This window comes from Microtus ochrogaster, chromosome 22 (assembly GCF_000317375.1).
Source record: "Microtus ochrogaster isolate Prairie Vole_2 chromosome 22, MicOch1.0, whole genome shotgun sequence".
NCBI classification, from domain to species: Eukaryota; Metazoa; Chordata; class Mammalia; order Rodentia; family Cricetidae; genus Microtus; species Microtus ochrogaster.
Genome location: NC_022023.1, coordinates 33,937,014 through 33,957,274, shown reverse-complemented (window position 1 = coordinate 33,957,274; position 20,261 = coordinate 33,937,014). Strand labels below are relative to the sequence as shown.

The 20,261-nt window shown below is 43.5% G+C and overlaps 1 protein-coding gene across 1 annotated transcript in view; it reads left to right on the top strand.

The window, feature by feature from the left end:
• Nucleotides 1–1,238: 1,238 nt before the first annotated feature.
• The window catches only part of LOC101998609 (protein kinase C-binding protein NELL1-like), a 27,536-nt gene continuing 8,513 nt past the window's right edge, over nt 1,239–20,261 (top strand). Inside the window, exons 1-5 of the mRNA XM_005357890.3 lie at nt 1,239–1,391; nt 2,591–2,690; nt 5,315–5,508; nt 15,923–16,099; nt 18,559–18,783. Coding sequence (XP_005357947.2) covers nt 1,239–1,391; nt 2,591–2,690; nt 5,315–5,508; nt 15,923–16,099; nt 18,559–18,783 — 849 coding nt within the window. The remainder of the gene's footprint in view (nt 1,392–2,590; nt 2,691–5,314; nt 5,509–15,922; nt 16,100–18,558; nt 18,784–20,261) is intronic.

The following is a 20,261-nucleotide window of genomic DNA, read 5'->3' as shown; positions in this document are numbered from 1 at the left end:
CACCGCGTGTGAGGGGAATCCGAACTGTATCTTCCATGTTGGATCCCCATCTCTGGCCCCGCAAACACGATTACACCCCAAACTTGGCAAAATTTTCCCGCGCGTGGCTCTGGGCTCGGCAGAGAGCCACTGCGCATGCGTGCTTCTCTGTCCGTTGAGGGGTAACTTGAGGGGCGTCCTTCATGCTGCACCCGATTTTTGACCCTCCCGGGTGCCGCTGAGTCCGCGGTTAACGCGTGGGGTATAGCGGGGGAGTACACGCGGCTCCGCGCCTGCGCGCGGACGCTCCCCGCGATTCAATTGTCGCGCCTGAGTCGGGTTTCGCGCGCCCTGCTTCTCCGAGTCCATTTCGGCCAATTGTGTGCGAGGTGGGTGGGGCATACCACCAGGGAGGAGCCAATCAGCAGCGGGCTCTCTGGAAGGGCGGAACTTAAACGGCGCGGCTCCGGGGTCCGACCCTGGCGGCAGCGGAGGGTGTGGGCGTGGGCTTCGGGCTTCAGGGGTCTTTAAAGCGCCGTCCCAAGAGGCCAGGTTTGGTATCCCGGGAATTGGTCAGGGTAGTCAGCTGCGCGTGGGGCCCAGGTGAGTTTCTAGCCACTAGCGCGCGCGCGAGGGTGACCGGCCCGGGACTGCCGGTTGCCATGGCCACGGCGGGGGGGGCCTACTCCGCGCACGCGCGCGGGGGGCACCGGCCCGGAACTCCGGGGGGAGTCCCAAGTGGTGTCTGGGGTGGGGGTCCTGACTTCTATGACCGAGTTCCCTCTCCCGGGACTTGAGAAGTTCTGGTCCGTTTCGAAGTTGGCGAGTTCCCGTTACTGTGGAATGAATGAATGAATGGGTGAACGAATGAATAACTGCGACCACTCTGCCTGACCAGGCAGGCCTTTCTTTCGCCACGGGTATTACTTTTTTTTTTTTTTTTTTTGCTTCCCCCTCTTGGAAGACATGGTGGATTGTCTTGGATCACCCAGTATATCTTTGGCGGTCCATGCTCAAGTGTCCCCACTCACTGGTCATTAAAATATTAAGCGCCTAATTTATGCCACCTGGTCTTCCAAGGCGCGGTCTCACCGAGTAGAGGGGCCAGGACGCCAGGAGATTGATCCTGGGAGTTTCTTCTTGCTCAGTCAGATGTAAAGAAAGCTGCTGGGGCGAGGGACCCCCACTTCCTGCCTGCAGGCCGGCCGTACTGACACGAGTCCCCACCCTTTTCTCTATCCCTTCAGTGTATCGGCACCATGTGGATCCAGGTCCGAACCATGGATGGGAAGGAGACCCGCACCGTGGACTCCCTGTCTAGGTTGACCAAAGTGCAGGAGCTGAGAAAAAAGATTGCGGATATGTTTCACGTGGAACCCCAACTGCAGAGACTCTTTTATAGGGGGAAACAGGTAAAGTGGCCACCCCAGCTTTCCATCCACCCACCGAGCTTTGTCCCAGGCACCCTGCCTCTCAAAGCCACCAAGCAAGAGTGCTCCCCCCCTTTTCGGTTGCTTCAGATGCTGGGGGAAGGGTGAACAAAGGCTGGTCTCTGTGCTGCAAGACTTGCTACCTTTTTAGTTGTCCTTTAAAGTCTTCTAAATCATTTTTCTTGAGAAAAAAGCTTAAGTGGCCAACAGAGGGCTCCAGGGGCTTACAGAGTAAAGTTTCTCCAACAGTCTTCACGTACGAGCAGTGACAGATTTTCCTTTTGAAATCCACCGTGATAGCCCACAGTTTGCTCCCATGAGACATTAAACCTCCTGTGGATCCACTTCACTCATGAATTAGAAATTTCATTCAATTAGGCTTATGGGAAAAGGGGTAGTGGTTAGCCCCTTGTTGTTGCACCTCTCTACCCCCTTTTTGTCCAGCTCTCTGGCCTTCAAAATGGCCATCTTTATAGCCCAGCTGCCCACGTTTGGAATGGTTATCATTAGCACCTGGCTGGGCCTTTTTTTTTTAATTGGCATCTTGCGGTGCTGTGAGTAGCATGTGCCAGCATTGGGATCTCTGGTGTAGGGTACGTGCCTGCAGGGGTTTGTTTGGAGTTGGGTGCACTTCAGCCAGTGGCGAAGGGTCCTAAGTAGATCAGAAGTCCCTATTTTCACAACCTGTACATCTTTGTCCCTGGGCAGGGCACTGCCGCCCTCTGGTGTCCAGGTTCATTTCTTTAACTGGCTGTGCCCTGGTGATGGCAGTTTGGCTGTGCCTCCCCGCCCCCAGTCATGGGGTTTCCTTGGCGCAGCTGGGTGGTGTGTGGGAACCATGTCTGATTAGCGGTGTGTCTCTCCTGGAAACTATAGTTGGTCAAGTGTACATCGGGTCTGAAAGACAAACTTTAGTAGCCTTACCCCTGCAGAGATTCCACACCATCCCCTTGGCTTTCTGCTGGCACCTCTGCCTTTTGTCAAGTCATTGAGCTCGCTTCCTCCTGGGACCTTCTCAGCTGGTGGAAATGATTGTCAGGTTCTGAGACAGGGTTTCAGGGTTTCACATAGCCTAGGCTGGCCCTGAGCTTAGAGCCACCTGCCTCTGCCTCTCAAGGGTGACCAACCGCAACCCTGCTACTGCCTGATCCCTTTTCCTAGCTCCCTTCATGCTGCCGCAGGCGGTGGCTTCTGAGGCAGCTGCAGCAGGCCGTGGGGAGGGAGCCAGGGGCTGGGGAAAGGCCACTTCTGTGGTGCTTGATGGCAACAGAAACCACGCAAGTAGGTCCTTCTTATGGAAGGTTCACAGTGCCCTTACTTTCTCCTTATTTCTTGTGGCCTGACTTCAAAGCTAAAGGGAGCAGGCTGGTGTCAGGGAGTTGGTGTGTGCTGGTCCCTCCTTATCTCTGAGCAGGGTGGTGGGTAAGTGGGAGGGGGATGCTGGGCATTGTCCCTGCCAGGAAAACATGATATGTGTCTGGTAGATGGATTGTTTTCTTAAAACACCCCGTGAAATATGCCGAGCATGTGCAGACTTTAACATCGCTTAACTTCCTAGCTCCTCTCTGTTCAGGGACAGCTAACTCTCATGTCCCGATAGCAAGCATGGCTGGCCACTTGTCACCGCATATGGTGATGTGTTATGGGTTCAGCAGGTCCTGACTCGGTGATGGAGGAACCAAAAATCAGCCAAGGGTCCTCACGCCAGGTCCCCACTGTTCGTTCAGTCTCCAGACATCACCAGGAGTCCTCTGGGATACTTCTCTTTCTCTTCATATCCTCTGGTTTCATGGGTGATTGAGGTCAGCCATGCTGAGAGTGTTGGTCCTGTGATTGCCCGGCATGCACAAAGCCTGGAGTCTACCCAGTCCAGTACCCAGCAAATCTGTCATTCCAGCACTGGGCCAGTCTTCTCTACCTGTGGAGTCCAGGGTCAGCCTGGGCCATGGCAAAGTGAAGCCTTGTTCTTTCAAAAAGTTTTTTTTTTTTTTTTTTTTTTTTGATATAATATATATTTAAAATTTTGATTATGCTTTTCCCATTCTCCAACTCCTCCTAGATCCTTCCCATCTCCATATCTACCTAACTTGATGTTTTTTCCTTGTTCTTTCAAAAAAAAAAACCCACAAAACAAACAGGCAAAAGATCAATACAAAAGACGCCAAACAAAATGAAACAAAAATCCACAAAAATTTCATCGAACCTGTGTTGTGTTGCCTAACTACTCCTGACCACGGGTCCTGCCCCAGAGTGTGTTTGATCCACCCAGTGACATCATATTGGAGAAAGATGGTTTCCCCTTTCCCAGCAGTTATTAATTTCAAATGACTTCTAACCTAAACGGTTAGGAGTGGGACTCTGTCCACTCCCCTCTTTCAGAGCTGGTACCCAGTCTGGCTTGAGCTTTGTGCATGCTGCCACAGTCTCTGAGTTTCTATGTGCATCTGGCGTGTGGCTAGAAGACACTCTTCCTGGACTCCTCCATCCCTTCAGACTCTGACAATTTTTCTGACTCCTCCTGCCTGTAGCTCCCTGATCCCGGAGGGGAAGAGTTTGAGGAAGACACCCCGCTAAGGGCTGAGTGCTCCAAAGTCTCTTTCTCTCTGCACACTGCCCAGTTGTGGTCTCTGTGTTAACGCTCATCTTATTACAAGAAGAAGCCTTTCCACGGAGGGTTGATCCTTTTATCCTAATGAATTATTTACAGCGTCACACAGATTTTAACATGGGTTTCACATTAAATGACATTATTTTAACATTTCTCCCTCCCTACAGGAGCCCGGCCCAATGATTTATAGCCTGACAATAGATGTCAAAGCCAGGGTTCTGTCTTATCAGTGTCATGACGGCAGTATCTTACATGTCCTTTCGTGTCATTTTTAAGATTGGTCTCCTCTGTTGAGCCAGTCCCCTTGTACACAGTAGATTTTCAGCATCTGAAGAGTATTTGTAGACATGGCTGCGTATTAACCACGGGGGTAGAAGATTGTGACAGACAGAAGACAAGCGCCTTCCAATAAAGCTTTAAAATGGCATAGGGAGAAAGTCCACGTACAGTTCTCTTGATACGACATGGTACCAGTGTGCAGGAGCTGCCGGGTAAGATGGTTCATCTAACTTCAAAGAGTGCATTCTTTAAAAGTAGCCGTTTGAAGGCAACACTGGATGGCTGTCAAGTCGGCTGTCAGGAAAGAGTTCAAGCAGGACCAGACAGGAGTGTGCTGGAGACATCAGGGTCACTCAAGTTTGAACTGTCAGATGGAGCGACTCAATTTGTCTTCTTTCGCTATTATCTTGTCAGCAAACACACTCTTCATATACTTGCCTTCGTCCATGTTCATGCCGTACCTCCTGTGTCCCCAACCAACATTCTCTTGGCCATTAGGGTGTTACCTATTTTAATATTAAGTAGGGCACCTACTAAGAATAATACACTCACTTCACTCAAAGCCCTGACATCAGGATCTTGCTAAGGCTGATGGGAGTCAAGTCAGCCCTAATTATCCAATTGTTTCTGCTCAGTGTCTTAGCCACATGTACGTTTTTGCTAGAAAAGCTAGGCTTCAAAGGCTGCATTCTGTAGTTGACGAGTTAATAAAACTCATGGTCATTATGAGACTAGATCTACTAGGGGATGTTTTAACTAGTCAGGCATAAATTTGAACTCACAGCAGCCACTGGCTAGCTGGCAGTGGGCATGTGCCTTAACTCTGAGCCTAGCACCGTGGGTCCCCAACACAGAGCATTTGCCTTGCAGAGGAAATGACCTAATGCCCGTGAAAGCTTGGCAAGATGCCTGGCACGGGGGAAAGCCACGATAATGTTGCTTCATGTCACTGACAGTTATTGTCTTTTCCTGGGTGCTCTTGGCTGACATTTGAAGCTCTGTGGTTTGTTTATTGCAGACATTGACGAATGTGCCTTAAGAACCCACACCTGTTGGAATGACTCTGCCTGCGTCAACTTAGTGGGAGGCTTTGACTGCCTGTGCCCCGCTGGGCCCTCGTGCTCTGGTGACTGCCCCCACGAAGGAGGACTGAAGCACAATGGGCAGGTGTGGATCCTGAGAGAAGACAGGTGTTCCGTGTGTTCCTGCAAGGTGAGGCTGACAGGCTGTGACAGAAGCGGTACTGTCCGCTGCTGGTTCTTCCTCTCTGTGTGCCACAGGCTTCTTTCTGACTCGGTACACATAGGACAGAGAGGACCTCTCTATTCTAATCTACAACACAGCCAACTGATGAGGAATGAATAGCAAACCGGCTTTGAATTTACTCTGTCTTTTTCTGTGGCAAGTGGGTTACAACATTAAGAAGAAACAATGTATCAGGAGAAGCTGGGAAGGGTGGTCCAGGGAGGTTCTTGTGCTGACAGCCACAGAGGGCCTCGGTTGTTGGTCAGGTGAGAGTTTGTGTAATCCTGTGTTCTACACTTGCTGATCCAGAAATCTCCACCTGAGATGGTCACTTGCAAGAACTCTCACTCACTGGCTCACTGTTTGGGGAGCGTCACCCAGAAAAGCCAAGCTTCCAGGCCCTTGATGTATTAGGTAGACATGAATGGGTAGACCTCATTCTAGACAAATGGAGACGGCGCCTTTGTCTTTCTCACTGCTGGAGTGTCTCCTAGGTTTAGTCACAGGAAGGCAAGTCCAATGCGCATGGAGACATGCTTCTGCAATAGTGTCCTTTTAACTTACTGCTTTACAAGATGGTCCTGTCGCTTCATATGTGAGAGACAGCGGTGAAGCTTGGACTATCTCAGGGGTCCCTGGAAGTAGAACCAGGATATATCCCTGGGGCATGAGCTAGCTTATTGGAGCCCATTCCCTATGGGGGAATGCCATACTCATCCTTAACACAAGGGAGAGGGACTTGATCCTGTTGTAATTTAATGTGCAGACTTCATTAACTCCCCATGGGAGCCCTTACCCTTTGAGAGGAGTGGATGGGGGTGTGGGCTGGGGGAAGCTGGTGGGAGAGGGCGGTGGGGTGGGAGGGGGAACTGTGGTTAGAATAATATAGAATATATATATTTTATATATATAAACAAGAACAAAATGGGCTTGTTAAAATGTTTGATTTCCTCATGCTTTCTTTCTTCTTTTGTTGATTTTGCCAATTTATTTTAATTTTTTTTCAAAAACTACTTTACTGTAGCTTTTGGCTTCCATATTAGGGTGGAATGATTTAATCATGGGTTTTTCTAGGCATAGAAAACAAGAGATATTAGTTGCTTCATAGCCTCTTAGAAAGCCTGGTCTCCTGATAAATTCTGTGTCCCCCAGAAACATAGCAGGGATGAGCCTGAGGAACCCATGTGATTTATCTTCTGCCTTGACATCTGGCCCCACGGCATCAGAAGCTACAGGTCTGCTTGGGAGAGATGCATCGCCATGTTCTTAACCCATGGCACCTCTTTTCCCTTTTCCTCATACACCTAATTCTGTAACCCAAATTTAGATCCATTTTTCCCCATTTATTGAGTACCCTGCCCGGGCTATGTTCCAAATAGCCTATAATTAGAAACCAGCATCATCTCCTATGTGAGCACAGCTTTGAACGATGAAGAAAATACCTCTAATGGATCAAGAGACTCATCCTCTCTCTAAAATTCTAATGTCTCTCTGGTACTTACCCATTTGTACACTATCCAGAGCTGAGGGCTCCCGTTGTCCCAAAGCCCACTTTTTCTCCACTGAGGATGCAGACTCCAGTGTTAGAAGCCAGTGAGGTGTGATGCCATGCCAGCTTTGGGAGCACCAACACTCAGGTCAGGAGTATAGCACATGGACAGAACATTATCAGCCACCAAATAGATGTTATTAGTGTAGTATTTAACCAGGTGGTGCTGACACAAAGACCACCTCTTTCTAGGGAAAGGCAAGATCGTGACGGGCTAGAGTATGAAAGAAGGATCCCCATTCCAGCAGTAGAGTGGCCAAGTTCTGTACTTCTTTCCAGATTCCCAAGGGTAATTACAACCTTCCTACACCCAAGACTTTTCAGGCTTTCTAGGCGACCAGAGGATTGAGTACTGTGAAACTAAACACTTTTAACTCTATTTTCAGCTACTTTTAAGTCTGTGATAAAACAAGAGACCCAGCAAGCATGAATGCTCTCCTAGGCTTCCTTTACTATCCTAACAATCCCAGAAGTCTGCTTCTCTTTTTCCCGGCTGTTCCCTAAAGTGTAATTAACATCTTCCGAGGAGCTTGGATGAACCTGATTCTCTGGGTGAACGATCCTTATAGTCCTGTTAATAAGCTGTATTAGTAATTATTCCTTTGCCACCAACTCTTCAACACTTTTGAAAAAAAGCATGAGATTGATTTTTAACAATTTGTTTAAAATAAACAATATAATGATACTGTATACATTACTCTATGACATTTAAACTATTTATTTTTTAAATAATATTTAACTTTTTGAGATTATAATATAATTACATCATACCCCCCTCTTTTCTTTCCTCCACACCTACCACCCCATGTATCCCTTGCTTGCTTTCAAAATCTTGGCCTTTTTTTTTCCTGAATTGGTTGTGTGTGTGTACTTCTGAATATACAAATACAACCTGCTCAATCCATACAATGTATGGACCTGTATATACATAACTTTTCTATGTTCAGAGCTGACCACTTAGCATGGGACAACCAAGTGGTACCTCGTCCTCAGGGAAGACGGCTTCTCCTAGTCTCCGCATTCTTTAGTTGCCTGAGCTTGAAGCCCATGAACTCTCTCATGTCCAGGGTAGCATGTGTGTTGCTGTCATCTCTATTTAGGTTATGTTTACAGAGCTATGTTGGTGAGACTTCAAGAGTGTAACTTCTGACATTTCTAGGAGACACAATCTCACAGCAAACCCCCGGCTTCTTCATCTCTTACCATCTCTCCTACCCTGTTTTGCACTGATCCCCGAGCCCTATGTACCAACCCTATGTACAGAGTTGTGTTTCTGAGCTATCAGGTAGAACTGAGCTAAAGAACTCCGCTTATTTATCTATTAAGGTTTTCTGTGATGCTTTCTGTCTATTGCAAAAAAATAAATAAATAAATAAAAGATGTTTTCCTTGATGAGGAGTGAGAACTCCACTTTCCTATAGCGCAAAGGACACATGTTTAGAAAGCAGTTAAGAATTATACAGAAAGCTGGAGGTTGTGGGCTCTCCTTCAAGATTCATGACTCTATCAACTCTGGGTTGCTGGGTAAGTTCCAAGCATTAGTCATGGTCTCCCTCCTGCTGAGAAAAGTTCATGGCTCAGCAATAGGGACCTGCCTTCCACCCTTAGGAGGCCACCAAGGGCAATGGCAATAGTCTCCAGTGTTTGGGGAGTCTCTTGGACAATGCTGACCAACAAGTCAAAAGGGGCCTCTGTGACTGGTGTTGGGTTTGGATTTACTTTGTTCCTTTTTTTTTTTCAAATTTTGAGTTACATCATTAAGTCATTTGTTTGTGCCCTCTCTGATTTTTAATGTGGGCATTTACAACTGTAAGCTCCCATTGTAGGACTACATTCAATATGTCCCAGAAGTTTTGCTGTGTTCTATTTTCTTTTCATTTTTTTCAGTAATCTCTTTCTTGATTTCTTCTTTGACACAGTCATCATTCAGTAATGAATTGTTTCATCTTCATGAGCTGGTGTGCTTACTAGGATTTTTTTTTCTGTCACATTTAGGTTTTATTGCATCATGGTCATATACATGGAATTATGTTTATATTTTTGTACTTAGAAGGATTTCTTTGAGTTCCAGGGTGTGATATATTTCAGTGAAGCTTCTCTGTTCTGCTGAATAGAAGGAATATGCTTTGGTATTTTGGTCAATAATTTTAACAATTTGCTTAAAATAAACAGTATCTGCTAAACCTATCCAATGCATGATATTATTTAATTCTGATGTTCAAATGGCCTGTCTGTGGAAGACTTGGGTATTGAAATCACCACATATTAGTGGGTTGATATCAATCTGTGTCTTTAAATACAGTAGTACATTAATTGTGAAATTTGGTGTACCAGAGTTGGATGTCTGTATGTTTAGATTATTAATGTCTTCTTAAATAACTGTTTCCTTGATTAGAAAGAAGTGTTCCTCCTTATCCCTTCCAATTAGTTTTGTTTGAACTGTCTTTTCAGATACTAGGAGAGTGATACCTACGGGCATGCTGGTTCTATTTGATTGAAATATTTTTGTCTACCCTTTGACTCTAACACAGTGCTTACCTGTAAAGCTATCGTGTGTTTCTTATTTTATTTTTAATCTTTTTGAGACAAGATTTCCCTGTGTAGCAGTTCTAGCTGCCCTAGAATGCACTTTATAGTCCAGGCTGACCTCAAACTCACTGAGATCTACACGTCTATGCCTCCCCCATGCTGGGATTAAAGGTGTACTCCACCACCAGGTGGCACATGTGTTTCTTGTTTTCAACAAATAGATAGGCATGGTTTACTGATACATTTAGCTAGAATGTGTCTTTTGACTGGAGAATTGTGGCCATTAATATTTAAATTATTATCAAAAAGTGTGTGTTGATTACAGTCATTGTGCTATTGTTTGGGTTCTCAGTGGTGCTTCGTGTTTTAATAATTATGGCTTTGTATTTCTTTCTGTAATTTTATTCCTCTTTTCAGCAGGAAGTATTACTTCTTGTGTTTTTTTAGGTTTTTCAGTCATAAATATTCTAATCTGTTTATGTTGTAGAAAGATTTTCTTTATCCTGCATCTATAGTAGATAGTTTTGCTGTGTATAGTACTTTAGGTTTGTTCTCATGGTCTTTCATGACTTAGATTGTATTGCTCCATGTCTTCCAAGCTTTCAGATTTTCTGTTGAGAAATCAGCTGTTATGAATATATATATGACATGATTTACTTTTCTTTCCTCTTACAGCTTTCAATATTCTTTCTTTGTTCTATATACTTAAGTGTTTGAATTATGATATGCAGAGTGATATGCTTTTCTGGTCTTGCATATTTGGCATTCTGTATGCTTCTTATACATGTTTGGGTGTATATTTCCACAGTTTGGGTGAATTTTCTCCTATGATAAGTTGAGTTAGGACCAAGCTCCTGCCTCTGCATCAAAGCTGGGTGAGGCAACCCAATATGGGGAATAGGTTTTTAAAAGTCAGCTCAATGCCAGGGACAGGTTCTGATCCCACTATTAGGAGCCCCACAAACAGACCAAACTACACATATATCATACGTGCCAGGCAGGCTCCCTAGCTATTGTTCCAGAGTCTGTGAGCTCCCATGACAAACTCTTATTGGCAAACAATTTTACATAACTTGTAGAAGGAGGTAAAGCTTTGATCTTTCTTATTGTTTGATTTTTGAATGAGCAAGACATGTGGACTACTTTTATTAATTCTGTGCCTGATATTAACAGAACAGGTTTGGGCAGAAGCGAGGTGTGTGGGTCAGGTTAGGCCTAGAGTTTGGATATAGTTTAGATGGAATGAAATCAGGGGGACACCGGGGACTGGACTGGTGTTCAGGATGTGCATCTTAAACCAAGCCTGGAGTGCAGGGGTAGATCTGGGACTGGGCAAGTTTCATGAAGGAAAAGATTTGGTAACTCATCAGGCTAGACCTTAGATAAGAAAGTGCAAGGTATGGCTGTGCAGAGAGATTGGATGTGGCATGGATAAGGCTTGTAGTTTGTGGGCAGGCAAGGTGGCTCCTGCTTTAAAGCCTAGAAGTTGGCTGCAGCACAAGCTGGGTAGGCAGACTAGGCTGGAACATGGGATGGGGGACTTGAGTTAGAGCTGGAGGGCTGGGAAGAGCGAGTAACTCCCCTCAGGCACACTCACCCAACTAGATCCTGAAGATGGTTACTCAGGATCTGCTGGGGTCTCTTTCTTTGCATAACCATTTGTTGTTTTGTTCTCCAATTGCATTGAATTTCCATTGGTTGAAATTTTCCTGGGGTGAGAATGATTATTTTAAGAACAGATGTAGAACCCCAAATCACTTCTATCTTTCTGCCTCCCTGGCCTGGTGATCTGATTCTCTTGTTGTGATGTTTTTACTAGAGGTAGTGGGCTATGGCACACTGGCTGTACTGGTCATACGCTGTTTTTCCATGTATGGCTCAGGAGCTTCCTTCTGCTTGAGTCACTTAGGAGTCTTGTGGGAACTCTTACTCAGCAAAAAAAAAAAAAAAAAATCATATTTCCCTATCCTATAACCTCCTCTTGCTGCAGTGATGCATCTTAGAGAAAAGACATTTTATAAGAGTCTGTTTTGGGGTCTATTTGGGGGTCTACTGTCTGTTCTATTATTGATTTCCCACATTGGAATGTCATGTCACCTCCATGAATCTCTTGTATAATTTATGTAAATGTAACACTGGAAATATTTGTGTTCCTCATGCTTAAAGAAGATAAAGTTGGTAGACTGTGGTATTATCAAGAATTGGAGAAATATTGGCTATCAATCAGTCTGACCAATTAGTGAGAAAGGATACTAGATGGGTCTATAGTAATATTCTTAATTTTATAGTTTATATCAGAAATCAGCTGACACTTTCATTAAGCCCTAGTTAACAAAAATTTTAAATTTTGTAACCTAGGAGTACTGTGTCACGAATATCCAACCTCACCACTATGGTGTAAAATCAGCAGGATCCAAGGAACTGGCTTAGATGCTTGTGTTCCAGGAGACCTTATCAGGCAGCTGCTGAGTGCAATCCTGGCCATCAGCTTGCTAGCTGCTAGCTGATACTTTTATTCAATGGCTACATAAATTCAACTACTCAATTTCAAAGTTTCAGACAATGACGTGAATTTGAACTGTGCACTCTGTAGTGAGTAGATTGGTGTTGCACTCACCCAATAATTAAAATGTGTCATCTAAAATTTAAGACCTAGAATTTTACACGGTATATATACATTCAAATATTTTTCTATCAGTGTGAATTTCCCTGCTTTAAAAAAAATCTAGAATTAATTTAAATATTTTAATTCTTATTAGTTGTGCATGGTTGAACTTTCCTTATAAAATGACTTGGAAACTCTGAAGTTCTGAGCAGGAGGGTGGGAATTCAGCTTTGATATCTCAGTAGAACTGGGGTTACCCTCTTAGCTGGACAGAGGTCAGGCTCTGGGAGCAGCGCACAGACCCAAGCAAGCACGACAGCTTGCTGTGAGTGGGCCCTGTTCTCACCCACACTTGGTGTCCCGTGTGATTGCTTTTATAACCGTTCATTCGAGTTGAATTAATGAAGCCGCCTTTGGCATTTCCATTATCAAAAAAAGGTTTTTCTTGACAGTTGCCCTGTGATTCAAAGCCAACAGGAACACTGTCATTGTTCTGAAATCTAACAGAAGCTAAGAGGGGACTCGTTGGCATTTTCTCATAATTGATGAGATGTGAAATTGCTGTATTCTGCAGTCACCCTGAAGGCTATCCATTTATTCCTATTCATTCTCTCAACTAGTAGGTAGGATCGGACCTCATGGCAAGAAATATAGTAATCTGTTGAAATAATTTATAGTTTTGATTGGCGCTGATTGAAACCACATGGCTTTGTCATGCGGTTTCTGAGAATTAGACCTTCAATACGTGAGAAATGAAGTATATTGCTACAGAAGCTAAGTTGATGGAGCTCGGGGATACGGCTGGGTGGGAAAGTGTGTGCCTGGTATGTGTCTGTCCCTAGGTTTAATTCACAGCACTGAAATAAGAAAGAAATATGGCATGATTATGCAAAATTTATTGCTACTATTATTTTAGTGAAAGTGATGGAAATCAAGATATAAGTCAATAAGCTGAGGACTTAATGCTAGAAAATTTCTATGATCAATGCTAAGTTGTGTAAAATATCAGTTCACGTGGTTCAGCTCACATGCTCACCTTTAGATTCATTATCTCTCTCTTCTTTCTCTCGCTCTCTAATTCTTTCTCCCTCTCTCTTGCATGTGTGCGTATCTTAGTCTCTCTCTATGCACACGTATGTACAGAAGCTCTATGTTTTTGTAAAATTAACGTATATATGCATGCAAGTATCTGTGTGTATATCATCTCTTGATACTTTATAGAACAGTGCTCTCTTATCGTTTCTATAGCAGAGACAATACATAAAATTTGAGTGAAGGCCGCTCCATCCTCTTCAGTCTATTTGCTACTATTGCAAAAGTAGCCAACACTTCCCTTCCACTCTGTAGGAACGTAGTGCTTTTAAAAATTTTTCACTTTAGCTTCTGCTGACTTTACCATCCATTTTATGGATGAAATGGACTAAGACCTCGTGGGCAGGTCCATTTTGTTGTAGATGTCAGTAACTGTGAAGCTGCATGATCCGTGGAAGATGACAGATATAATATCTGGTAAAAGCTGTGACTGACAGGAGAGGTGCAATGGATCTAATAGGACAAAGTGCAGTGTGCATCAGAAAACACAGTATCTTCCCAATCAACCAGCCACAGGTTATGGGGCAGGGCTTAATGAGGTTTTGGTCTTCATTGAGCTCAATATCAGTCAACACCATGCCACATAACTGAAACAAGAAAGCAAAGTAAGCTGCATTAGAGAAAGCTTAGTGAAAACGCAACCATGGGGATAGAAACCCAAGGTGCTCCTTGTTTCTGAAGACTGATATTTAGTTATCTGACTTGAGAAATGAAGACATATGTCTCTGTTCCATGGATCATAAATATTAAATATAATAAGGTAAATACTTCATACAACTGGGGCAGAAGATAAGTGTTCAGTTTTTGACTTACAATGATGGTGAAGACCATGCCCAGTGGTTGAAGCTTGAGGGAGGGAGCCATCAAAGCTGCTGTGTAGTGAAAAGAAACAAACAGTGGGAACAAGTTGAAGAATCAGAGATATTTTTCCCAGAAAAAATAACTCAGTGAACACATACAAATTAGCTTCTAGGAACTGAAGATTGAATACAGGGGCTGTGGTTTCGAGGAACAGGAAGTGAGGTCAGCAGAGAGAAAGCAAGACTAAGACACACAGACATGTGCCCTGAACATCTTCCTTAGTAGGGATTCCCAAGGATGGATAACCTCAAGCATAGTCTTCATAACTTTTAGGTTTGGTTATTACAGTGAATGTGGGCTTTGTGTCCTTCAGATGATCTTCTATTCCTAAGATTCAGTTTTAGAAAAGCTCAAAAAGGTTGGAGAGATGTCACAGAGGTTAAGAGCACTGACTTCTCTTATAGACATCCTGAGTTCAATTCCCGGCAACCACATGGTGGCTCATAAACATCTGTAATGAGATCTGATGCCCTCTTTTGATCTTCAGGCATACATGCAGACAGAACACTGTATACATAATAAGTAAATGATCTTTAAAAAATACTCAGAAAAGTAACCATGGGAAGATGATGAGAGATGGCTCAGCTGTTCTTCCAGAGGACCCAAGTGCAGTGCCCTGCATCCATGTAGGGTAGTTCACAAGCACCTGTTGCTTCAGCTCCAAGGGATCCAATGACCACTCTGGCTTCTATAGGGAATCGCAGATAATTATTTTTTAATAAAAGTAAATCTTTAACAATTATCATTGTAACCATAAATGAAATGGTAGCCACAAGCCTCACACTTTGGCTTCTCTGTTAATGGAGATACGATAATAGTTTGATGAACAGATAGTAGGCATGCTTCAAGCACTCAGTCTTTATTCACCTTCAGGGTGTTCTAGCTGTGGGTGCCCAGCGCTAGTACTCCTGAAACTGTATCATGTCTATAATTTGGTAAGCCACTCATGAAGTAAGGTGGCAACTTATCCTATGCTCTTCAAATAAGCAACCTAAAGACTTCCTTGTAGAAGAAAATTCTTTTGAAACTCTAGAACTCGGTTGTAGGCATGGGGATTCTGCTGCCCTGTGTGACCGGTATAAGGTACTTGTCTCTGGGCCTCAGTTAATTCTTCCCACGTCCCTTAAGTATCAGGGCAGGTATAAAATGAGGCGAGGACACCTCAACATGTTTGCTGGCGTTCTTATATATTCCGATAGTGTAGTCTCCTGACTTTCCACTGAAATGAGTACTTTTCTTATTGTCTTAACACACAATGGCATGCTTTCATTACATTTCTACACACATGTACCATGCAGTTTGCTCTTATTTCCTTTTATTTCCTTCTTGCTCTACTTCCCCCTTCCCGCTCGTCCCCCCGTATATTACCACCATGTAGTTCCCCTTCTGTCTGAAAGGCATTCTTGATTACGTATTCAGTTTAGCTGCTTAGATTGGCTATAATTCTTATATAGAAACATAATTTTTTACATTTTTTTAAATTCAATAAATATATTGATTTTTTTTTCTTAGATGAAGTTAGTAACGCCTCTGTTTTAACTTGGCTGGCTCTGTAGGCAAGCCTTGGGGGGAAAAAAAAGGCTGTGTTTGCTTTGAACCAGATGGGAGGTGGCTAAGACAGATCAGAGACTAGGAAGTTGTTTTCCGTGAGCTCTATGAGGTTTTTACAAGACTTGATTTTCACAGTGGGTCTGTTCATGCATTTTCCTAACTCACAGAACCTCCTTGACCTCCCTTCTCAACAGGATGGGAAGATATTCTGTCGGCGGACAGCTTGTGATTGCCAGAACCCAAATGTTGACCTTTTCTGCTGCCCAGAGTGTGATACCAGGGTCACGAGCCAATGTTTAGATCAAAGCGGACACAAGCTGTATCGAAGTGGAGACAACTGGACCCACAGCTGCCAGCAATGTCGGTGTCTGGTATGTCAATTCCTGGGGATCCTGTTGCCTTTGCTCCGGAAAAGGTTATTCACTAATGTACTTTGGGGGCTGGAGTTCGAAAATGTTTCCAGCAACATGCAGAGCATTGTAGGGCTATGCTTAATCAGGGAGCCATGTAGATACTTACATCGCATTTAAAATGCTTCAAAAGTAAGAAAAATGTATTTATGGAACAGATTTAACCTGAGCCCAATTTACATGTCTTCATATATTTTAAAATGTCCAGAGCAAGGAAAATCCATGTAAAGTAGTCTTTAGTGGCTTGATAGGCAATTGTTGTCCAGACAGAACCATGCCTATTATTACTTTCGTTATAACCTTTAAAGGTTTCAATAAAAAATTATAATATAAACAAAAGAGTTTGGGTGAACAAGGCTGAGAATCCAATTCCATAATAGTCTCAAGGGCTAGTTTGGTGTGGACACTTTGGACATGGCGGAACCTTCAGGTACTATTCTTTTCCTTAAGTATGCACAGGTTTATGGGTCTCAATTTCAAAGATGGTTAGGGAGATGAGTGAGTGTATGTAAAAGAAGAATACCACACTCAGCACACAGTAGCACATGGTTCAGTGCCACAGAAGGCCCTTAGCAAGGTGACTGCTGTTGTTACTGGCTTATTCCTTGGAAAATCTGTTCAAAGAGAAAAAAGAAAATGACTTCAAATATTAATATCAGGATACTAATAATATGCCTGGGTTTGAAAAAGTTCAAAGAAAAATGCTTAATTTGCAGAACTTGTTCGGTGTATTTCACATTACAGCACAAACAATGACTTCCAAGGATAGAAGACGTGGGAACATGGCATGTTGGGGATGATGGAATTGTGGTACTCTGTCTCTGAGCATTCCACCTGGCTCAGCTTTCAAAGGAAGCTTGTAGCTTGGCGCTTAATGTTTATTGAAGAGAGTCTTTCTCTTTCTGGGTATTATATGAAAACTAGCACCCAGAGAAATTGTTCTCTGCGTCCCCATAAATCCCCAGGTAAATGGGCAAGCAGTCATAGCATGTCTTCTTCATAATCCATCTTAATCCTAAGACTGCAACATAGATTAATTCTGTTAATGGCCAATTTTACAAATTCCCATTCAAGGACAAACACATCCAGTACAACTACAGATCTGTTTCCAGTGCCAGGCTGGAAAACCACATTTCTTTTCTGAGAAGTCAGTCATCAGCTAACTGGAATTACTGACATTCATCTTGCACATCAAGTTTTCATTAAAAGAGTTTCAAAAGCCCATTGAATGTCCAGTCCTTGGGATATACAGTCTTTAAATGACAGAAGCTCCTGAACATTAACATACAAATTACTTTAGAATAATGGGGGTCACATTTAATAAATATTTCATCAAGACATTGCTGGTGCCAATGATGTGATTTGTTCATGGAAGATATAGTTAAAACTTGCACAAGCCCAGAGTTTGAAGACATTGACTAGATAATTAAATGAGTATTACCACATGTAGCTATTTATAATAAGAGAGTCCCACACTAGCCCAGAATGGAATATAATAAAGGTTTATTTAGTAGGGGGTGAACTCACAGAAAGGGTAGCATTCCCCAGTCCTCTGTGTTCCCTAGGAACTGGAACTGAATCCAGAAGCCAAGAGGCCCACACATGCTTTACATCTGCATTTATGGTATAAGAGACCACACCTAAGTGGGCTGGTGTCTTAAAAGTTATTGGCTGAAGGAATTCCCACAGCAACCACAGGTGGCAGAAAGTGTTGCGATGACAGTGAGTCTGTGTGGAGAGTCTTTGCTGTCATAGGCAGCTCCATGGTGCCCACAGCCAGAAGGTAAGATGGGTAGAGATGTCATCATTCATGCTGTGACTGGGAGACTTCAGATTCATGGGATGGTTTCTTTTGAGAACATTCAACCTCAGATCTGAATTTGACACCAGCTTCTCAGCTGATATAGCTGTTGAAATATTCGACTTTGCATATCATGTTTGACCTTAAAAATGAGTGGTCATCTCTATAAACGACTTTACCCTCTGCTTGTTTGTTTTATTGGCATCTGTTGAACAAAACTCCGATCATCAGTAGCGAGAGAACACAACTAGTCAAAGACTGAAAAGCCCAGGTTAATGTTGACTTGTACCAACTATTCAGTACAACCTGATAAAAACACTAAAGCATGATAAAATAATTGTAAGCTGTGCTTGGAACACATGCTGATTTAAGACTTTCTGTGAACGCTGGATTAGGTAGTCAGCAACACCATCTCAGGTAAGGCGTTAATGTCATAGAAGTTATGTGTGTAGAATGTGTGTCTTCATAGATGAAGAGACATCATACGTATCATGTTGCAGGCTATGAGCCCTCAGCAAGGAGAATAATGAGAATTTTAGTACCCTCCTTCCCCAAGGGACACTGGGAATATAACACCGCAAAAGAACAAGGGAGACTCATTTCATCTTTTTCGCCACAGGAAGGAGAGGCAGACTGCTGGCCTCTAGCGTGTCCTAGTCTGAGCTGTGAATACACAGCCATCTTTGAAGGGGAATGTTGTCCTCGTTGTGTCAGTGACCCCTGCCTGGCTGATAATATTGTCTATGACATCCAAAAAACTTGCCTGGACAGCTCTGGCGTTTCAAGGCTGAGCGGTGCCGTGTGGACAATGGCTGGATCTCCTTGTACAAGCTGTAAATGCAAGGTAAGCAGCTGCCTGGGGTAGACGAGCCACACATGGCTTCCCTCTGAAATCTCTGAACTCAGATTCCATGGGGTGCATATCCTGACAGGAGGACAGAAGGATCGACAGATAATAGCTGCTATACAAGCCACACATAGTTTCCTTCTGAACTCAGATTCCATGGGGTGCATGTTCTCACAGGAGGACAGTAAGTGTAGACAGATAATAGCTGGTCCTTGTTAAAGGCAGATTCCAAATGGACATGGAGAGAGAGTGCGCACACAGCCTCTTAGCTTCATCCCAGAAAATTACAAAAACTATCAATAGCGTGGGGAGGGGGAGATCTAGGTAGCTGTTTCTTCAGTCTTATTTTACATTGCCAAGAGTATTCCTGCATCCTTGCTGTGGTGTTTGACTGTGATTCTTCCTCTGTCTTTTTGGAGGATTCCCCATGAAATATCCTCATGTGTCTTTCTCTTCAGTGTTCATAGAGTTGTGATCATAGGCACCTTCCAGTGACGCCTGGTCAAGCAGGCAAAATCTCAGCCCAAAAAAAAATCACTTCTAGATTCTTAGGATTAAACATATTAAAAATGATACTCAACTTGTTCCTGTCAAAATCTGCCTCCATCTTAGCCATCAGTGGAGGCTTTCCAGCTTGTCTTTAAATGGATTTATTAGTGTCAACATTTTTCTGTTTCCTAGAATGCACTATCTTAAAATGAATCCCCAGTAGAGAAAAATGTTGAATATCCTATAGCAAAAGACCCATGATCCCATCTGAACTCACACCTACCAGAAATGACCAAGAGACATAGGTGCCTGGGTTGACTAATTTTTTATTTTATTGAAAATAGATACTTTTCAAACAATATATTCTGATTATAGTTTCCTCTCCCTCTACTCCTCCCAACTCACCCCCTACCTCCTCTCCCATCTAGGTACACCCACTTTCCTGTATCTCCTTAGAAAACCTACATGAATCTAAGGGATAATAATAAACAAAACCAGAATAGGACAAAATAAAATAACGTGTTGGAATAAGGTGAAATGAACAGAAGGGGAAGAGCCCCGGAAAAGGCACAGGAAACAACCATGAGTGCGAAGACCTGTTCTTTACACAAACTGGATTCCCGTTAAAAACACAAACCTGAAAGCCACAATATGTGCTCAAAGTATGTATAGAGTAAAATATTAAATATGAATAAAAACAAAAAATAAAATATTCTAAAAAATGAATCAAAAATCTCTGACATGACATTATGAGACAAGGACCCTGCAGAGATGCCATTGAGTTCTGTTGGCCATCTGCTGCTGGTCTTGAGGCCTACCCTTAAGAATATTTCTTTCCAGGCTGGAGAGATGGCTCAGTGGTTAGGAGCATTGCCTACTCTTCCAAAGGTTCTGAGTTCAATTTCCAGCAACCACATGGTGGCTCACAACCATCTGTAATGAGGTCTGGTGCCCTCTTCTGGCCTGCAGGCATACACACAGACAGA